This window comes from Triticum urartu, chromosome 2 (assembly GCF_003073215.2).
Source record: "Triticum urartu cultivar G1812 chromosome 2, Tu2.1, whole genome shotgun sequence".
In the NCBI taxonomy this organism is placed as follows: Eukaryota; Viridiplantae; Streptophyta; class Magnoliopsida; order Poales; family Poaceae; genus Triticum; species Triticum urartu.
Genome location: NC_053023.1, coordinates 380,836,461 through 380,858,438, shown reverse-complemented (window position 1 = coordinate 380,858,438; position 21,978 = coordinate 380,836,461). Strand labels below are relative to the sequence as shown.

Sequence of the window (21,978 nt, the reverse complement as noted above, 5' to 3'; positions counted from 1 at the left end):
CTAGACTATATGATTTTGTAGGGATAACTTTCTTTGGCCATGTTATTTTGAGAAGACATGATTGCTTAGTTAGTATGCTTGAAGTATTATTATTTTTATGTCAATATTAAATTTTTATCTTGAATCTTTTGGATATGAACATTCATGCCACAATAAATAAAATTACATTGAGAAATATGTTAGGAAGCACTCCACATCAAAAATTCCGTTTTTATCATTTACCTACTCGAGGACGAGCAGGAATTAAGCTTGGGGATGCTTGATACGTCTCCAACGTATCTCTAATTTTTGATTGTTCCATGCTATTATATTATCTGTTTTGGATGTTAATGGGCTTTATTTTACACTTTTATATTATTTTTGGGATTAACCTATTAACCGGAGGCCCAACCCAAATTGTTGTTTTTTTTGCCTATTTCAGTGTTTCGTAGAAAAGGAATATCAAACGTAGTCCAAACGGAATGAAACCTTCGGGAGCATTATTTTTGGAACAAACGTGATCCAGGGGACTTGGAGTGGACGTCAAGAAACAATCGAGGAGGCCACGAGGCAGGGGGCGCGCCTACCCCCTAGGCGCTCCTTCCACCCTCATGGGCCCCTCATTGCTCCACCGACCTACTTCTTCCTCCTATATATATCTACGTACCCCGCAAACATCTAGGAGCACCATGAAAACCTAATTCCACCGCCACAACCTTCTGTACCCAAAAGATCCCATCTTGGGGTCTTTTCCGGAGCTCCGCCGGAGGGGGCATTGATCACGGAGGGCCTCTACATCAACTCCATGGCCCCTCCAATGATGTGTGAGTAGTTTACTTCAGACCTTCGGGTCCATAGCTAGTAGCTAGATGACTTCTTCTCTCTCTTTGGATCTCAATACACAGTTCTCCTCGATCTTCTTGGAGATCTATTCGATGTAACTCTTTTTGCGGTGTGTTTGTCGAGATCCGATGAATTGTGGGTTTATGATCAAGTCTATCTATGAACAATATTTGAATCTTCTCTGAATTCTTTTATGTATGATTGGTTATCTTTGCAAGTCTCTTCGAATTATCAGTTCGGTTTGGCCTACTAGATTGATCTTCCTTGCAATGGGAGAAGTGCTTAGCTTTGGGTTCAATCTTGCGGTGCTCGATCCCAGTGACAGAAAGGGAAACGACGCGTATTGTATTGTTGCCATCGAGGATAAAAAGATGGGGTTTATATCATATTGCATGAGTTTATCCCTCTACATCATGTCATCTTACTTAAGGCGTTACTCTGTTCTTATAAACTTAATACTCTAGATGCATGTTGGATAGCGGTCGATGTGTGGAGTAATAGTAGTAGATGCAGGAAGGAGTCGGTCTACTTGTCACGGACGTGATGCCTATATACATGATCATACCTAGATATTCCCATAATTATTCGCTTTTCTATCAATTGCTCGACAGTAATTTGTTCACCCACCGTAATACTTATGCTATCTTGAGAGAAGCCACTAGTGAAACCTATGGCCCCCGGGTCTATTCTCCATCATACAAGTTTCCAATCTATTTTATTTTGCAATCTTTACTTTCAATCTATATCATAAAAATACCAAAAATATTTATCTTATTATTATTATCTATATCAGATCTCATTCTTGCAAGTGGCCGTGAAGGGATTGACAACCCATTTATCGCGTTGGTTGCGAGCTTCTTATTTGTTTGTGTAGGTACGAGGTGACTCGCGCGTGGTCTCCTACTGAATTGATACTTTGGTTCTAAAAAACTGAGGGAAATACTTACGCTGATTTGCTGGATCACCCTTTCCTCTTCAAGGGAAAACCAACGTATGCTCAAGAGGTAGAAACCACACATGTTGTTGTAGTGTATTTGAATGATGCTCTGTGTGTGTGTGTGTGTGTCCTTAGTGGGTCTTTGGTACATGCATATCATTGTGAAGTGGGGATTTGAGGTATTACGGCGAAAAAAGCTATCTATCACCTTAGTGGATTGTTGGTACGAAGAATATCAGGGACCCCAAGAGTTTTAAGCCCCGTCCATGGGGAGACCCTTAATCATTGTCGCCTCAGCGACATGCATAAGGATGGTGGTTGCATGCGTGATACGGAGCTGCCACGGTATGTAAATGTCTTCATTTGGCTCCGCCTATACGCAAAGACATATAACATGGCTTTCATATCAAACCAACGGTTGTGTACCTACGCTACTATCTTAAATACTAGTAGTGATGAATCTGACCCCCCCCCCTGAACGCCTTTATTACTGGAGCACATGTTAGCTTAGTCTTGTTTCTTTTTATTACTATTTTACCTTTCTATTCGTAGTTACTTAATTCCATTATTTACCATTTCTCCAGCAATCGATAAAGTAAACCATTTCCAAACTACGCTATGAGTGCAAACATAACTGCGCACATGGCAACGTAGTTGCGGGGCTAGTAGTTGCTTTCCTTGGCTCTCTTGGGTTCGATATAAAACTGGGGTGAAAATACTCCCCGAGAATTATGCTTGTCAACTAGTCATGTGCACTTGCAGGACATCGATGCCCATAGACCATGTAACCTTGCCCATGAGCTTCTACTCGCTTTCCTGATCGTGCCTTCAAAAGGAAATGACAAGTGATGTCGTGAACTGATGCCTATGCCACCATCTTCTCTGCTTTCGATGATGGGCTGCTGCCCATCAATCTCCTCCGATGAAAGATCTTTGTCTTCCTTGATGACGTGCATAGATATGCCATGGTGGTCTTTGCCAACCTAAGCCTTTTTTAGAATTCATGCATCCTTGGAGCTATCACGCCAAGCTGGCTTACTTCCGCCCTACCGCTTCAATTTCTATCTCTTTTAACAGAAGGAGCGCCTGAAGGCACCATTCATTGAACTTTCATACACATCTTACATCATGGATACAGAATCCATTGTTTACAAAGTTGCTCAAAGCTAGCAATACTAGGCATTGCATACCCCTATGAGCTAGCTAATACGGTACATGATAGGAGGTATAGTAGAAAGCTTTTTCAGCGAGTCTTTTGCACAGTTACGAGCAACACCATTCAAATCTCCTTTGACATGATACACCTTTAACACGAGGGCCCTAGAACAAAGTATTCTACCATCTGTGAACGGATTTCCCAATGTCTCGGGTTTGAATATATTTCACCGAAAGCCGCAATTCTTGCAAGTACCTGATTGTCTGTTGAAATGATGGCCTAATGTAGCTGAAGTATTTTTGCGATTTCCGAAACAAACAAAAGCGCCTTGGCATCAGTCGGAAGAGGAGAGCTCACAAGATCGTTGCCGCCCATGATCATGACATTGGTTTTAAGTTGTGTCTGTCCATTGCAAATGTATATGCCTATTCCTGCAGTAGGCTGGAGAGAGGGATGTTTTCATGCTGCATGTGTAAATATGTTTAAACCTACAAGATTCAAAGTCAATTTTGATTGTGCTTCCAAGAGGTTGAGACGAGATTAGGTTTATATTGAGATCATGCGCATCCTTGTTTTTGTCCGTGGCTGGCTGACCAACGAAACATGTAGCTTTGGACTCTACTTGAAACTTTTTCATTATAGCTTGAACGGCTTGATGCACAACACTTACTCGTGGGAAGTACACATATACTGTTATGAGAAAAATACACTACAATACGTGAAAGTACACTTGGCATCAAAATGTTTGATAAAGGCTATCAACAATGGATCTAGTTTGTGAGGATGGAAGTGATTCATAGTTTGGAAGCTCAGTTTGAAAGGTACTTCACTGAAGTTCCAATCCTGAAAGGCCGTCCATCAAGACAGGGGAAAATCTTACCAAATGGATGTAAGGCGTCTGCCTTATTATGGTATATACGACTATGTAGAAATGATTTTGTTTTTAAGGACAAAAATTAATCTCCTCTACAAGCTATTGTTTGTTGTATGTATTGTCTTCATATGTGTCTACGCTACATCAAACTGTGTATCAACCGCTGTTCAACACGAGATGGCTAGAGAGGTTACAGTATAATTTCTAGACCAGACCTATCACCTCCCTCGACATAGACAAAGTGTCGTTGACTAAAACTTTATTATTGTTGATATTCAGTTTTTTTATTGGATAGTTCGTGTGTTAATGATAGATATGCAGAGGTCAGATGTTGTCAATCATGATTGTGTCCGCTAGATGCTATATATTTTTTAATTAATATAGAAGCTTCTTTTATCATAGTAGGAAAACACAAGTAGAGCAAGTGTGTTTTTAACACAGTACAAACGCAAGCGCTCGTATACATGCGCATACACTCACCCGTATGAACACCTCTGAATAACTGAGCCGACATATCATCTTAAAAATTATGAAGTCACCGTAGGCACCTCGTCGTCGACAGAGACATCTCCTCCCATTGAATGCTCATCACCGAAATTCCTGAAATAATCCAGGAATAAATGCAAGCACCAGGGACTTGAACCCTGGTGGACAGGGGATACCACAGTCCCTCTAATCATTCAAGCACAGGTTGGTTCACACAGGTGGGCAGGGGATATCACAGTGTTTGTAGTCCTCGCTAGGTGGTTCATAGACCTGGTTGTAATTTTTGTTATTTTTTGTGTTCTCTGTACTGCCATGATTAATGAATAGATTGAAAATTTCTCAAAAAAAATAGAGCATGGAACAACAAAACAAGTAGAGCATGTGTTGTTCCACGTATCGCCATGGAATACCACGCGAGACAATGGGGTACGTTTTCGCCGGTGGTTACCTTTTTGTGAAAAAAAAACTATACGTTATTATTTCTGTATTTTTTCTATTGATTTTTGTTTTTCATGTTCAGTCTCCACCCTTGGAGCAAATACAGTATTTTTCTTGGTGGCTGCCGCAGATTCACAGTCACACGGCCGACAACGATGTCAACGGATCCTCCCCTCCATACAAACGAAGCACAACTCTTCTCTTTCTCCTCTCCTTTTATTATTCCCGAGAAAATCCAACCCAGCTAGACTAGCCCACCCTCCACAGCTCTTCTCCTTGTCTCCAGAACACAGCTTGGCTCTCCGCCGGTTTCTGCTCAAGTGGAGAGGCCCGTCAGCTCGATCGGCTCCAGGATCATGGACGACGGCGCAAGACCGGCGCCCAACCACAAGAGGCACCTCCCGTAATTCACCAGCTGCTCTGCCCAATTGATTTGTTTCTTTTCTTGTGTGCTTGTTGTTCCTTGTGGGAGCCTTCTCGTGGCGCAGACTGCAGGAGGCGGGCGGCGAGCTCGTGGAGCTGCTGTGGCAGGACGGGGCCATCGTAGCGCAGGCGCAGGCCCAGACGCCGCACCGGCGGTGCCCCCAGAGCGGCGCGGCCAGCGGCGTCACCGCGGAGGATGCGTCCGCGTGGTTGATCCCGGACGGCGGCGGCGGCGGCAGGGACCTGTACTCGCACCTCTGGCACGGCGTCGCCGACGGGGACGCGGGCGCGCTCGTGGCGGGGAGCGGCGCCGGGACGAGCTTCTGCGGGAGCAACGCGGTGACGGCGCCGGCGCTGCTGCCGTCGCCGGAGGAGGAGCCGGGCTCGTCCTCGGCGGGAGGCCAAGCGCTACTGTCTAAGAGGGGAAGGGACGAACTGGGTAGCCGCCGCGAGGTTCTCTTCCTTTTCCCCTCTACCTCGTCGGCGGAGACGGCGACATTGCTAAGCACTTATTAAGTTTGTGTATAGTCTCGGCTGAACCGGTGACGGAGGGAATATTATGATGTTTGCAGGATGCCGACGACTGTGAGGCCGTCAATGAGACCCGGCCGCAGCGGCCGGCGGCAAAGCGAAGGACTCGTGCTGCCGAGGTCCATAACCAATCAGAGCGGGTAAAGCCCTGACGACTCGCCCACTCCAGTGTTGATCTGTTCCAAACCAGTCTTGTGATATTTCTGTCTTGCAGAAAAGAAGGGATCGGATCAACGAAAAGATGAAAGCATTGCAAGAACTCGTACCCCATTGCAACAAGGTATCAGAGAAGTTTCTGCGTTAGTACTTGTGTTCTTGAATCATTGTTACATTTGTAGTTTGGTGTGGATGGTTGATCCTAGCTAAAAATTAATTGCAGAGCGACAAGGCGTCCATCCTAGACGAAGCAATCGAGTACTTAAAGTCTCTGCAACTGCAAGTTCAGGTTCAAAATTCAAAATCACACCCTGAATTTCTAATTTCTCCTCAATCAAGCACGGTACTCGACTGACTGCCGTTGGCTTCGGTTCAGATCATGTGGATGGCTACTGGGATGGCGCCCATGATGTACCCTGGTGCTCACCAACTCATGCCGCCGATGGCCATGGGCTTGAACTCAGCGTGCATGCCCGCGGCGCAGAGCCTTAGCCAGCTGCAAAGAGTAGCACCGTTTATGAACCATCATCTCCCAAATCAAATGCCTAGGGTCCAATCTCCAGCTATGGATTCCCTCAATGTGGGAAACAATGGTGTCTGTGGTGAGCCAAGAAACCCTTTCCTGCATCCAGACAACACACTAACAGCAGCATTTCAGGTTACTACAACACAGTTAGTCTCCTCCTGATCTATCAGACTTTTACTCCTGTTAGCTTACGGTGTCGATTCCTCGCAGCTGCCTGATATGTTTCCCTATGCATCTCAAAAGGCACAACAAAACCAGAATCATCAGTTACTGCCTAACACTGACATGCCAGCTTCAGGACCCTGCCCGCCATCTTTTGCTGACGGAACTGGAACATAAGACCAGGCAGTTTCAAGCAAGATGATTTACTGGTCAGTATAATGTTATTTTTTATCTTTTTTTACGTAATATTTTTTTTACCAATTAACTGAAACTCCAATAGGCATGTACATATCAGTAGATGAATCTCCCAGTAATACAAAGTTTGCTATCGGTAAACTGAAACTCCAATAGGCATGTAGATCGGTAAATAATGTGCAGGCATGATTTTTATTGAGTTATCTATGAAATGTACTACATGCTGTCATTTTTTCCCACGCTTAAGCGCATGCACTTGGCGTGTGGAACCTACCGAATTGCCGTCGCCGGATGGAACGGTTCTTGATATTTTGTTCCCCTTTGGCACCTTCCGGGTCCTGTCCAATCAGTAGATTAACTCTGATCGCGGCGGTTGTACATCCGTTTCACTCTTTCGCTGCTACATTCAATAGACTTTTTTGTCAGATTTGAAAAACAAGTCCCACTAGTTCACAAACAATTGGGTTGGGCATCGCTCTCTTGATGCAGACGGGACAAGGAATGCAACAAGGACTTGCATGAGATCAGCAACTACTGAAAATACTACTAGTAATACCCAGATGAGATCCTTGATATTATCCCAACAAGCAATTTATGCAGTGTTATTGCCGAAAATTATCGTCATGATACAGGATCATTGGACCGATGTAGAGGCTAATGATATACTAGTTTCAGATAACCCAGGACCTGTAGGACCTTATGTACTAATCAAGTTCTTTGGTTTATTTAGATTGATATCTTTATTTAGAGGCTAATAATATACTCTCTCTGTTTCAAATTAGTTGAAGTTCTAGGTTTGTCCTAAGTAAAGACGTCTTTAAGTTTTACCAAGTTCATAGAAAAAATATATCAACGCCAAATTAGTTTCAGTAGATTCTCTATAAAATATATTTTCGTACTATATATATATATTTGATTTTGTAGATCTTAGCAGATTTTTCCATAGACTTGGTCAAACTTTAAAAAGTTTGACTTTAAAAAAGTTTGACTTAGGACAACCCTAGAACTTCAATTAATTTGGAATGGAGGGAATACTTGCTCAGATATCCCAGGGCATCTAGGACCTTGTATACTAATCAAGTTCTATACTTTACTTTTTTTAGATTGGTCATCTATCTATATGATAATATAAGATGCCAAGGAAACACAGACATGTCTGCCACATCCCCAACCAACGGCCAGAATAACTCGCAGGAAGCAATAAAATACTGTATGACGATGCTAAGTTTAGCTCTTTCTTTCTTTCTTTTCCTTATCATCTTTGGCATGTTGCTGAATTTTTGTGTAATGACCAACCAGGGGGGGTGGATACAGGAGGTCAGAGCAAAATGGTCCTAGAAGAACAAGATATGATATGATACCAAGACGCTGTGTGCTGTAAGGCCAGGGGAAGATCATGCAACACTGAGCCTTCGTGGCACCACTAAGCAACCAACACGTATGGGCCCGAGATCATGCTGATAGCAGATACTATTCTTATCTGGAGAATAGTCTTGAGCATCAGCTTTCTGTTTATGGAAGGATTTGGTCCATGGGAGATGAACTTGGGCTTGACAGGGACAACAAAGATGCTTCTGCTGATATGCTGCAGATCTGGAGATGACATTGTTGGAGCCAGCATCCGCACAGGGATACAACTTGGGCAATTCTGTTCGGCTTTCCACCGATGTAACTCCACTGGTGAGACCTAATAGGACTGTCCTGTTGACCTGCGGTCGACGATTGAGCTATCGATATAAACAAGGGCAGGCAGGAACTTGTGCTTTTCGGACACCATTGTAGATCAGGTTTGCATATGCCTTTGAGAATTCAGACAAGTGGCACATGAAGATCATTCTTCATTGTTCATCAGGATTGCGAGATTATCGGCTTATTTTGTGTGTCGCCCACCTTTTCGCCTTACCCTTAACCCTGGAAAGATTGTACCACATGTGGTGATGCCCTGTTACAAGTTCATCAGGACTGTGACGGTCATCGTCCGTTTCGTCACAGAGTAATTAGTCTCTGATATTATCAATGCAGCTGCATCTTTATTGTGCTAATTATGATTCAGCTTCAGTCGCCGCCAGTCGAGACTGGGACTTCGCTTTGCATTTATACGTCGAGATTTGGCTGTCATGCTCAAGTATTTATGCGTATTGCAGCGATTGATGTAGATGCTTGGCAATTTGGAGGACAGATATACACATTCTCTGCGTTTTGCTCTTGTTTTGCATATATTTTTCTGTGGACAGCTGCAGATATAAATATCCAGTAAATCATAGCTGGTCAAAATTTCCAACTTATGAAAAAGCAAAAAAAAAAAAATGGCTTCGCCGCGTTTGCAGATATTTTTCTGTCGACAATTGCACATATAAATATCTAGTAATAGCAGCTCAAAATTTCCCAGTTATGAAAAAGAAAAGCCAAAAAGAATAATTGGCTTCGCCCGGGTTTGAACCGGAGACCTTCAGTGTGTTAGACTGACGTGATAACGAACTACACCACGAAACCTCTTGCAGTATGTTTACACATTGAACATTTATTATGTAAGTATGCTCAGTTGATGAACCAAACAAACGGCGAAGGCGAAGATGAGAAGCGAAAGAGAAGGAGCATCGAGGAGAATGGACGTTCTGAACACACCGACCTCTGATGACTTCCACGCGGGATCCGAGGCCAAAAGTACTCCCTCCATAAAAAAATATAAAAGCATTTTAGATCACTACTCGCTTTTACATTTCTTTACAAGACAAGCGTGGAATACTATTCAGCGCCTTAAGCGTCACTTAACTTACAATATAATCCTGCTCAGTGTCTTAAGCATCACTTAACTTACTATATAAATGGGTAGGAAGATAGTGGTATCCCTAGCCCATCAGGTTCCAGTTCTGGTGTTCACATTTTTATGAATTTATTTCAGGATGACGTTTCTGTCAATTATGAGGCACCTTTGATGACTTCGTAAATCTCAAGATAATATGCCGGTTCAGTCTCTCGAAGATGCTCATAAAAATAAAGTGTGCATCGTGAGCACTTGCATCTGTATTGTGTTCAAAAAAAACATGGAGTATAAATGGTACATGACGCCTGAAGTGGTCACAATGGGCCGGCCCATCTAAGGTAGTCCTAGTGGAGAAGCGCATCGTAGTTTTGGGAAGCTTTTGGTCGTTTCTTTTTCTTTTCTTTGTTTTAGTTTTTGGACTAGCTTTTGTTCGGTTTTGAGGGGTGTTTTTCATATAATTTTTGTTCAAACACGCGAACTTCTTTCAAATTCGCGTTTTTTATTTTTGTGAACTTATTTTCAAATTAGCAAAAAAAATAAAATTTTGCTGACTTTTAATTTCATGGATTTTTAAAAGTCCTAGGTTTTTTTTCAAATTTATGATTTTTTTAAAATTTTGTGAAGTTTTATTTCAAATTCATGAACTTCTTCAAATCCATGATTTTAAAAAATTTATCAACTTTTTCAAATTGAAAGAATTTGTTTGAATTTTTTTCAAACTCATGACTTTTTTTTAATTTTGAAGACTTCTCTAAAAGGCCAATGGTCGATGGAGCCCTGGATAGCGGTTAATAGTTGTCGTGTAAAACTGGGAGCCGAGTGAACCGGGAACTAATGAACTGAGCGAACCAACAACCGAACGAGAGCTCGCCCTGTTTATTGGGTAGGCCCACAAGCGAGAGGCATGTAAGCGCTCATTCCACAACTGGTGCATAGTAATGCACCAAGAGCATGGTTAATAGTATAGCCAACTACCGGCTATATGAAGTTGTCATGTCACATATAGTCGACCTAATAGCCAACACGTATAGTAGCAAGTTGCTAAGAAGTAGTACTTTATTAATACATGGTCCATCTTACATTCTCACATTGTTTCTTGGAGCCCGTGCTACAGCTGACTGTTAATCTGCAGCCCGCTTCTCTTCTCTCTCATCCAACTCAACAAAAATACAATAGTTTGATCTTTACAGCCTGCTGACTGTACCTTATTATACTTGCTCTTAGGAGCACTCCAATAGAATACATAGCAATACACTGCGTGCATAACCTTGATAGGACCACTATAATCAATTCTCTCACAAGGCATGCATGGGCCACACCTTGTCTGATGCCTCTTTTTCGGTGCTGATCGGTGGGCCGTGATGATAGAGAAAAATGAGTGCCTAGTCCAACCATAAGGGCTCTCTCAATGCATCCTCTCTTAGCATGATATCATAGGGGTATTAACTTAAGAGACAACTAGCCCAATGCACTGCTTCTTAGGGGTTGTATCTAAATTTAATGATGCCTCCTTCCCTGGCCCTCGTGTCGTCCTCCCGAGGGCGACTTGGGAGGGGGGCGACTAGGGTTCGAACGCCGCCACCCCTCCCTCCCCGCCTTTACCCTCACTGCCACCAGAGACTAACGCCGGGGAAGCCCGTGTGAACACCGATGAAGGTGATGGCGGGGCTCTCATCGCTCGGTTTCATACAGAGGGTTGCGGACGCTGCCGCGGAGGCCCTGGGTGGCGAGGCACAAGTGTCTTGCACATGCGACGTCCACGGTAGCTGGTGGCCAGAGCTATCGGCCGCGCGCGGCGAGGTCTCGGTAGGCGACGGTCGTGGCACGTTTCCTCCTCCGGGTGTATGCTCTAGATTTTAAGGTTCGGCAGCGCCTCTCCCCTCAGATCGACTCCTCCTCGCTTTCCTCGATGGGCGTAGGTCGTGATTATTGGTCTTCAAGCAGATGAGGTGCAGGTGGTGTAGGTTGGATCCCGGGGGGAACCCCTGTCTAGTTGGTCCGGCCACGACAGCGGCGATGCCCAAGGGCACTGTTTTCCTTCCTGGAGGAACGGCCGAGGACCCCTCTGTCCCACCCCAGACCATCCTCCGGAGTGGAAGCTCAAAATCTAATAGATTTGGCGGTGATGGCTTCATCCGCATCGTGTGCTCCTTGGAGACGCCGCCTGGGGTAGGCTGGTCTGGTGGAGTGGGCCCGGGGTGTGGAGCTGTTGGCGGCGTTGAGGTTTGAGCAACAGTGGTTTGTGATAATTTTCTACAGGTGGCGTCTTCTTCGTTGGCATATCAGTGGGCCACCTTTCACCTCCCTGGTGGAAGGGGATAGACACTACTGCAGGAAGGTCCTAAGACGACACATGTATCGGAGACCATTCAACCAAACTGTGTGCAGTGCACAAATCACAAACGGTAACAAAATATACTCGTGTGCCAGAAAACAAAACATGTGCGACGGCTCATCCATGGGACACGATTTTGGTAGGCAAACTGTGTGCAATGACAGAACATGGGAAATTGTCCTTCTGCATGTGCGATAAGTTACTGTAATGCAGACCATTCCGGATTTGTAATTGTGGGCATTGATTGGCAAACACTTTTTAAAACAAAGTGTGTGCAATGAGTTAAAGCATAGCACACTTCCGACTTCAAGATTACGTGTGTGTGATGAGTTTAAAGGTACATCGATGGGTTTTGAAGGACACTCGTGTGCGATAATTCTAGACAACACATGCAACTTTTTGTTGCAAATTGTGTGCTCTACACGGCACACAATTGAAGAAACTAACTATGTGCGATCGTGTGAAAGATCACTGTCGATTCCGTATTAGTAGTCGTTTGCGATTAGATCAAAAGGGGAAAACATGTCAAATTGGTAACTAAATCAAGTGCATTACGTATTAAGGTCGAAATATATAATAGCTAGAGAGAATCAACATAAGGAATTAATACGAGAGAACGACAGCAGAGATATACAGTCTGCTTTAGTCCTTTCTCTTCTTGTCGTTTTTGAATGGCCCCGTGACATCATCTTCGCGAGGATGCTTCTTGACGTTGGCCGTTGGCTTTTTGTTGTCGTTCATGTCCTCGCCCTCGTCCTTCTCATTCCACCATTCCTCCTCCTCATCATCGTCATCGTCATCATCTTCCTCATCCTTCAGCGGCTCCTTGTCTGTTTGGTCGTCGTCCGGCGAATCGAGCGGCGGCATCCCTTCCATGAACCGGATATAAACGAGGATAGGGCTCGACGCCAGACTCATGGAAGACAAGTGCGAAGATCTCGATGTTGACCTTAGAGCGGGCGACAGACTAGCGGAACTGTCGTCCTCGCTGTCGCTAGCGGAGAACGGCATGGTTGCTCTAAGTACAAACCGCGAGAAAGCGAGATTGCAAAGTGTGTGTATAAGTGTGTAGTGGCAGGGGCGATCGGCCGGGATGATGAAGATGGTGGCAACTGAAGTGGGGGATGAAGAAAAGAGCAATGGTAATTGAAGCGGGGGACTAACGGATTATATTGGTGCTGGAAGGTGGTTAGAATTCTGATATAATCAACCGCAATTATTAGTACCCCATCATCTAAATTCTTGTGGTTGCGCAGTTCTCAGTGTTATAATTACGCACACAGGTTGGAGCGTTCAAATGCGTGCAATATGCCAAATGTTTTCACATGATACATTTTAGCAATTCACACAGTTCGCTAAATACATTGTTTCAACTATGCACACACTTATATGAAACACAACGTGTGTGAAACTAGCATTTAACATAGGACAGTTGGCAAGCAAGAGATGATCTATGCTTATTGATGTGTAGCCCATAATAATCAAACAAAAACCCTATTCATCATTGTAACCAGTGCATAAAAGATGGCTAATGCGACAACTACAACCACACATGCTAGTTCCTTCTTGTCTCTTGCTTTTATCTGTTGCCTGTGATTGATTCTTTATTGCTTCATCGTAGTGATCATACACTCCAGATCAGTCAGTTTCTTCTTCAGCTTTACGTTATCTTCTGCAAGCTTGGTGATAACACTCCAAGTCGTACCATTGCATTCATCATCCAATATCCATGTGAATGTTCAATATTCAAGATCAATGGGGGCATTAATAACTCAACTTAAAGGGTGTTTTTATCATTTATGCCACTAGTTGTGTCCCACTACTCAATTTTGCCATTAGAAGTTACAACTACTAAAAAATGCCATTGTTCCGTGAGATGGTGGAACCCACAAGTATAGGGGATCGTGACAGTCTTCGAGGGTAGTATTTCATCCAAATTTATTGATTCGACATAAGGGGAGCCAAAGAATATTTATGAGCCTTAGCAATTGAGTTGTCAATTCAACCACACCTGAAAATTTTACCTATGCAACAAAGTGTTTAGTAACACAGTAGTATGATAGTTTTGATAGTAGTAGCAATAGTAGCAATGGTAACAAAAACAATAGAAGTTTGTGATGATTGTAACAGTAGCAACAACGAAAGTAACTTAGCAAAACCAGTATGAGAAATGCGTAGGCATTGGATTAGCGATGGATATTTGTGTTGGATGATATTCATCATATAACAGTCACAACCTAGAGCGATACACAATAGCTCAAATTCATCAATGTAATGTAGGCATGTATTCTGTATATAGTCATACGTGCTTATAATAAGAACTTGCATGACATATTTTTTCCTACCCTCCCGTGGCAGTTGTGTTGGGGAACACAGTAATTTCAAAAAAATTCCTACGCACACGCAAGATCATGCTGTTGCATAGCAACGAGAGGGGAGAGTATTGTCTACGTACCCTCGTAGATGTAAGTGGAAGCGTTATGACAACACGGTTGATGTAGTCGTACGACTTCACGATCGACTGATCCTAGTACCGAAAGTACGGCACCTCCGCGATCTGCACACGTTCAGCTCGGTGACATCCCATGAACTCACGATCCAGCGGAGTGTCGAGGGAGAGCTTTATCAGCACGACGGCGTGATGACGGTGATGATGATGCTACCGGAACAGGGCTAAGCACCGCTACCATATGACCGAGGTGGATTATGGTGGAGGGGGGCACCGCACACGGCTAAGAGATCAATGATTAACTTGTGTGTCTATGGGGGTGTCCCCTGGCCACGTATATATAGGATGGAGGGAGGAGGAGGCCGGCCCTCATAGGGCGTGCCCAAAGTGCGGAGTCCTACTAGGACTCCCTAGTCCTAGTAGGATTCCACCTCCTACATGGAATAGGAAAAAGGGAAGGGAGAAGGAGAAGGAAGGAAGGGAGCATCCCCTTTCCCTAGTCCAATTCGGACCAGTCCTTGGGGAAGGGACGCGGCCACACTTGAGGCCTTTCTCTCCTTTCCCGTATGGCCATTAAGGCCGAATATGATTTCCCCTAACTCTCCGGTACTCCGAAAAATATCCGAATCACTCGGAACCTTTCCGATGTCCGAATATAGCCGTCCAATATATCGATCTTTACGTCCTGACTGTTTCGAGACTCCTCGTCATGTCCCTGATCTCATCCGGGACTCCGAACAAACTTCGTTCATCAAATCACATAACTCATCATACAAATCGTCACAGAACGTTAAGCGTGCGGACCCTACGGGTTCAAGAACTATGTAGAAATGACCGAGACATATCTCCGATCAATAACCAATAGTGGAACCTGGATGCTCATATTGGATCCTACCTATTCTACGAAGATCTTTATCGGTCAAACCGCATAACAACATACGTTGTTCCCGTTGTCATCGGTATGTTACTTGCCCGAGATTCGATCGTCGGTATCTCAATACCTAGTTCAATCTCGTTACCGGCAAGTCTCTTTACTCGTTCCGTAATCCAACATCCCGTAACTAACTCATTAGTCACATTGCTTGCAAGGCTTATAGTGATGTGCATTACCGAGAGGGCCCAGAGATACCTCTCCGATACACGGAGTGACAAATCCTAATCTCGATCTATGCCAACTCAACAAACACAATCGGAGACACCTGTAGAGCATCTTTATAATCACCAGTTACGTTGTGACGTTTGATAGCACACAAGGTGTTCCTCCGGTATTCGGGAGTTGCATAATCTCATAGTCAGAGGAACATGTATAAGTTATGAAGAAAGCAGTAGCAATAAAAATGAACGATCATTATGCTAAGCTAACGGATGGGTCTTGTCCATCACATCATTCTCTAATGATGTGATCCCATTCATCAAATGACAACACATGTCCATGGCTAGGAAACTTAACCATCTTTGATTAATGAGCTAGTCAAGTAGAGGCATACTAGGGACACTCTGTTTATCTATGTATTCACACATGTACTAAGTTTCCGATTAATACAATTCTAGCATGAATAGTAAACATTTATCATGATATAAGGAAATATAAATAACAACTTTATTATTGCCTCTAGGGCATATTTCCTTCAGTCTCCCACTTGCACTAGAGTCAATAATCTAGTTCACATCGTGATGTGATTTAACACCAATAGTTCACATCTTTATGTGATTAGTTCACATCTCCATGTGACTAACACCCAAAGGGTTTACTAGAGTCAATAATCTAGTTCACATCGCTATGTGATTAACACCCAAAGAGTGATCATGTTTTGCTTGTGAGAGAAATTTAGTCAACGGGTCTGCCACATTCAGAGCCGTATGTATTTTGCAAATTTTCTATGTCTACAATGCTTTGCACGGAACTACTCTAGCTAATTTCTCCCACTTTCGATATGTATCTAGATCGAGACTTAGAGTCATCCAGATCGGTGTCAAAGCTTGCATCGACGTAACTCTTTACGACGAACTCTTTGTCACCTCCATAACCGAGAAACATTTCCTTATTCCACTAAGGATATTTTTGACCGTTGTCCAGTGATCCACTCCTAGATCACTATTGTACCCTCTTGCCAAACTTATGGTGAGGTACACAATAGGTCTGGTACACAGCATAACATACTTTATAGAACCTATGAATGAGGCATAGGGAATGACTTTTCATTGTCTTTCTATTTTTTTGCCATGGTCGGGTTTTGAGTATTTACTCAAATTCACACCTTACAACACAGGCAAGAACTCCTTCTTTGACTTTTCCATTTTACTTCAAAATCTTGTCAAGGTATGTACTCATTGAAAATATATCAAGCGTCTTGATCTATCTCTATAGATCTTGATGCTCAATATGTAAGTAGCTTCATCGAGGTCTTTCTTTGAAAAACTCTTTTCAAACACTCCTTTATACTTTCCAGAAAATTCTACATTATTTCCGATCAACAATATATCATTCACATATACTTATCAGAAATGTTGTAATGCTCCTACTAACTTTCTTGTAAATACAAGCTTCACCGCAAGTCTATATAAAACCATATGCTTTGATCACTTTATCAAAGTATATATTCCAACTCCGAGATGCTTGCACCAGTCCATAGATGGATCGCTGGAGCTTGCACACTTTATTAGCACCTTTTAGGATTGACAAAACCTTCTTGTTGCATCATATACAACTCTTCTTTAAGAAATCCATTAAGGAATGCAGTTTTGACATCCATTTGCCAGATTTCATAAAATGTGGCAATTGCTAACATGATTCGGACAGAATTAAGCATCGCTACGAGTGAGAAAATCTCATCGTAGTCAACATCTTGAACTTGTCTAAAACCTTTTGTGACAATTCGAGCTTTGTAGATAGTAACACTACTATCAGTGTCCGTCTTCCTCTTGAAAATCCATTTATTCTTAATGGCTCACCGATCAACGGGCAGGTCAATCAAAGTCCATACTTTGTTCTAATACATGGATCTCATCTCAGATTTCATGGCTTCAAGCCATTTCGGGAATCTGGGCTCATCATCGCTTCCTCATAGTTCGTAGGTTCGTCATGGTCAAGTAACATGACCTCCAGAACAGGATTACCGTACCACTCTGGTGCGGAACGTATTTTGGTTGACCTACGAGGCTCGGTAGTAACTTAATCTGAAGTTTCATGATCATCATCACTAACTTCCTCACTAATTGGTGTAGGAATCACTATAACTGATTTCTATGATGAACTACTTTCCAATTCGGGAGAAGGCACAATTACCTCATCAAGTTTTACATTCCTCCCAATCACTTCTTTCGAGAGAAACTTCTTCTCTAGAAGGGTCAATTCTTAGCAACGAATATCTTGCCTTCAGATCCGTGATAGAAGGTGTACCCAACAGTTTCCTTTGGGTATCCTATGAAGAGGCATTTCTTCGATTTGGGTTTGATCTTATCAGGTTGAAACTTTTTCACATAAGCATCATAGCCCCAAACTTCAAGAAACGACACCTTAGGTTTCTTGCTAAACCACAATTCATATGGTGTCGTCCCAACGGATTTAGATGGTGCCCTATTTAACGTGAATGTAACTATCTCTAATGCATAACCCCAAAATGATAGTGATAAATCGGTAAGAGACATCATAGATTGCACCATATCTAATAAAGTACGGTTATGACGTTCGGACACACCATTCTGCTGTGGTGTTCCAGGTGGCGTGAGTTGCAAAACTATTCCACATTATTTCAAATGAAGACCAAACTCGTAACTCAAATATTCTCCTCCATGATCAGATCGCAGAAACTTTATTTTCTTGTTACAATGATTTTCCACTTCACTCTGAAATTCTTTGAACTTTTCAAATGTTTCAGACTTATGTTTCATCAAGTAGATATACCCATATCTTCTCAAATCATCTATGAAGATCAGAAAATAACGATACCCGCCGCGAGCCTCAACACTCATCGGATTGCATACATCAGTATGTATTATTTCCAATAAGTCAGTTGCTTGCTCCACTGTTTCGGAGAACAGAGTTTTAGTCATCTTGCCCACAAGGCATGGTTCGCAAGCATCAAATGATTCATAATCAAGTGATTCCAAAAGCCCATCAGCATGGAGTTTCTTCATGCGCTTTACACCAATATGACCTAAACGGCAGTGCCACATATAAGTTGCATTATCATTATTAACTTTGCATCTTTTGGCTTCAATATTATGAATATGTGTATTACTACGATCGAGATTCAATAAACCATTCACCTTGGGTGTATGACCTCAGAAGGTTTTATTCATGTAAACAGAATAACAATTATCCTTGACTTAAATGGATAACCGTATTGCAATAAACATGATCCAATCATATTATGCTCTACGCAAACACCAAATAACATTTATTTTAGGTTCAACACTAAACCCGAAGGTAAAGGAGTGCGCGATGGTGATCTAATCAACCTTGTAATCACTTCCAACTCACATCACCACCTCGCCCTTAACTAGTCTCTGTTTATTTTGCAACTCCTGTTTCGAGTTACTACTCTTAGTAACTAAACCGGTATCAAATACTGAGGTGTTGCTATAAACACTAGTAAAGTACACATCAATAACATGTATATCAAATATATACTTTTGTTCACTTTGCCATCCTTCTTATCCGCCAAGTATCTAGGGCAGTTCCACTTCCAGTGACCATTTCTTTTGCAGTAGAAGCACTCAGTTCCAGGCTTGGGTCTAGCTTTGAGCTTCTTCATGGGAGCAGCAACTAGCTTGCTATTATTCTTTGAAGTTCCTCTTTCTTTACCTTTGCCCTTTTTCTTGAAACTAGTGGTCTTGTTAACCATCAACACTTGATGCTATTTCTTGATTTCTACCTTCACCGATTTCAGCATCGCGAAGAGCTTGGGAATTACTTCCGTTATCCCTTGCATATTATAGTTCATCACTAAGTTCTAGTAACTTGGTGATAGTGACTAGAGAACTTTGTCAATTACTATCTTATCTGGAAGATTAACTCCCACTTGATTCAAGCAATTGTAGTACCTAGACAATCTGAGCACATGCTCACTAGTTGAGCTATTCTCCTCCATCGTGTAGGCAAAGTACTGTCAGAGGTCTTCTGCCTCTCGACACGGGCATGAGTATGAAATACCAATTTCAACTCTTAGAACATCTTATATGCTTTGTGGCGTTCAAAACATTTTTGAAGTCCCGTTTCTAAGCCGTAAAGCATGGTACACTAAACTATCAAGTAGTCATCATACCGAGCTTTACCAAACGTTCATAACGTCTGTATCTGCTCCTGCAATAGGTCCATCACCTAGTGGTGCAACAAGGACATAATTCTTCTGTGCAGCAATGAGGATAATCCTCAGATCACGGACCTAGTCTGCATCATTGCTACTATCATCTTTCAACATAGTTTTTTCTCTAGGAACATATCAAAAATAAAACGGGGAGCTACATCGTGAGCTATTGATCTACAACATAGTTATGCAAATACTATCAGGACTAAGTTCATGATAAATTAAAGTTCAATTAATCAGATTACTTAAGAACTCCCACTTAGATAGACATCCCTCTAGTCATCTAAATGATCACGTGATCCAAATCAACTAAACCATGTCTGATCATCACGTGAGATGGAGTAGTTTTCAATGGTGAACATCACTATGTTGATCATATCTACTATATGATTCACGCTCGACCTTTCGGTCTCCAGTGTTCCGAGGCCATATCTGCATATGCTAGGCTCGTCAAGTTTAACCCGAGTATTCCGCGTGTGCAAAACTGGCTTGCACCCGTTGTATGTGAATGTAGAGCTAATCACACCCGATCATCATGTGGTGTCTCGGCACGACGAACTGTGGCAACGGTGCATACGCAGGAAGAACACTTATACCTTGAAATTTAGTGAGAGATCATCTTATAATGCTACCGCCGAACTAAGCAAAATAAGATACATAAAGGATAAACATCACATGCAATCAAAATATGTGACATGATATGGCCATCATCATCTTGTGCCTTTGATCTCCATCTCCAAAACACCGTCATGATGTCTATCGTCACCAGAATGACACCATGATCTCCATCATCTTGATCTCTATCAACGTGTCGCCACATGGTCGTCACACCAACTATTGCTTTTGCAACTATTACTATCGCATAGCGATAAAGTAAAGCAATTATATGGCGCTTGCATCTTATGCAATAAAGAGACAACCATAAGGCTCCTGCCAGTTGCCAAACTTTAACAAAACATTATCATCTCATAAAAAAATTTATATCTCATCACGTCTTGACCATATCACATCACAACATGCCCTGCAAAAACAAGTTAGACATCCTCTACTTTGTTGTTGCAAGTTTTACGTGGCTGCTACAGGCTGAGCAAGAACCGTTCTCTTACCTACGCATCAAAAAACCACAACGCGGTATAGTGATTGCTTTTTGATCTTCAGAAAGAACCCTGTTCATTGAATCCGATTCAACTAAAGTTGGAGCAACAGACACCCACTAGCCACCTGTCTGCGAAGCACGTCGGTAGAACCAGTCTCGTGTAAGCGTACGCGTAATGTCGGTCTGAGCGGCTTCATCCAACAATACCGCGGAATCAAGAATGAACTAGTGACGGCAAGCAATATGTATATACTCACGCCCACAACTCCTTTGTGTTCTACTCGTGCATATAACATCTACGCATAGATCATGGTGATGCATAGCAATGAGAGGGGAGAGTATTGTCTACGTACCCTCATAGACCATAAGCGGAAGAGTTATGACAACGCGGTTGATGTAGTTGTCTTCACGATCCGACCGATCCTAGTACCGAAAGTACGACACCTCCGCGATCTGCACACGTTCAGCTCGGTGACGTCCCACGAACTCATGATCCAGTAGAGTGTCGAGGGAGAGCTTTGTCAGCACAACGGCGTGATGACGGTGATGATGATGCTACCGGAACAGGGTTTCGCCTAAGCACCGCTATGATATGACCGAGGTGGTTTATGGTGGAGGGGGGCACCGCACACGACTAAGAGAGCAATGATCAACTTGTGTGTCTATGGGGTGCCCCCTGGCCACGTATATAAAGGATGGAGGGAGGAGGAGGCCGGACCTCATAGGGCGTGCTGCTCAAAGTGCGGAGTCCTACTAGGACTCCCTAGTCCTAGTAGGATTCCACCTCCTACATGGAATAGGAAAAAGGGAAGGGAGAAGGAGAAGGAAGGAAGGGGGCGCCCCCTTTCCCTAGTCCAATTCGGACCAGTCCATGGGGAAGGGGCGCGGCCACACTTGAGGCCTTTCTCTCCTTTCCCGTATGGCCCATTAAGGCCCAATATGAATCCCCGTAACTCTCTGGTACTCTGAAAAATACCCGAATCACTCGGAACCTTTACGATGTCCGAATATAGCCTTCCAATATATTGATCTTTACGTCTCGACCATTTAGAGACTCCTCGTCATGTCCCTGATCTCATCCGGGACTCCGAACAAACTTCGGTCATCAAATCACATAACTCATAATACAAATCGTCACAGAACATTAAGCGTGCGGACCCTACGGATCCGAGAACTATGTAGACATGACCAAGATATATCTCCGGTCAATAACCAATAGCGGAACATGGATGCTCATATTGGCTCCTACATATTGTACGAAGATCTTTATCGGTCAAACCACATAACAACATACGTTGTTCCCTTTGTCATCGGTATGT

General features: G+C 43.0%; 1 protein-coding gene and 1 non-coding gene across 6 annotated transcripts; one reads left to right on the top strand and one right to left on the bottom strand.

Annotated features, from left to right (window-relative positions):
* The first annotated feature begins 4,923 nt into the window (after positions 1 to 4,923).
* Positions 4,924 to 8,748, top strand: LOC125537402 (transcription factor PHYTOCHROME INTERACTING FACTOR-LIKE 13-like). 5 transcript variants are annotated; one of them, XR_007295852.1, is made up of 9 exons: positions 4,924 to 5,116; positions 5,202 to 5,589; positions 5,709 to 5,807; positions 5,882 to 5,947; positions 6,047 to 6,112; positions 6,200 to 6,495; positions 6,593 to 6,720; positions 7,810 to 7,916; positions 8,006 to 8,748. XR_007295852.1 is itself a non-coding variant. In XM_048700709.1 (8 exons), exons 1-7 carry the CDS (start codon positions 5,070 to 5,072, stop codon positions 6,711 to 6,713), a joined length of 1,083 nt encoding a protein of 360 aa, XP_048556666.1. In that variant the 5' UTR covers positions 4,924 to 5,069; the 3' UTR covers positions 6,714 to 6,720; positions 8,006 to 8,748. The 5 variants fall into 5 exon arrangements, 2 of the variants coding, with proteins under 2 accessions (XP_048556666.1, XP_048556667.1); XR_007295855.1 differs by having other exon boundaries at positions 4,925 to 5,116; positions 6,200 to 6,481; XR_007295854.1 differs by having other exon boundaries at positions 4,926 to 5,116; positions 6,200 to 6,481; positions 6,560 to 6,720.
* Positions 8,749 to 9,125: 377 nt separating this feature from the next.
* Positions 9,126 to 9,199, bottom strand: TRNAV-AAC. The gene has a single exon. It is a non-coding gene; the product is annotated as a tRNA-Val (tRNA).
* Positions 9,200 to 21,978: the final 12,779 nt, after the last annotated feature.

What these genes read in the sequence shown, in the direction of transcription:
- LOC125537402 (XM_048700709.1), top strand. Translation starts at nt 5,070, where the DNA reads ATGGACGACGGCGCAAGACCGGCGCCCAACCACAAGAGGCACCTCCC. An exon ending in AACCACAAGAGGCACCTCCC is followed by an intron (nt 5,117 to 5,201) that starts GTAATTCACCAG and finishes CTCGTGGCGCAG; the next exon opens with ACTGCAGGAGGCGGGCGGCG. An exon ending in TTTCAGGTTACTACAACACA is followed by an intron (nt 6,496 to 6,592) that starts GTTAGTCTCCTC and finishes GCATCTCAAAAG; the next exon opens with GCACAACAAAACCAGAATCA.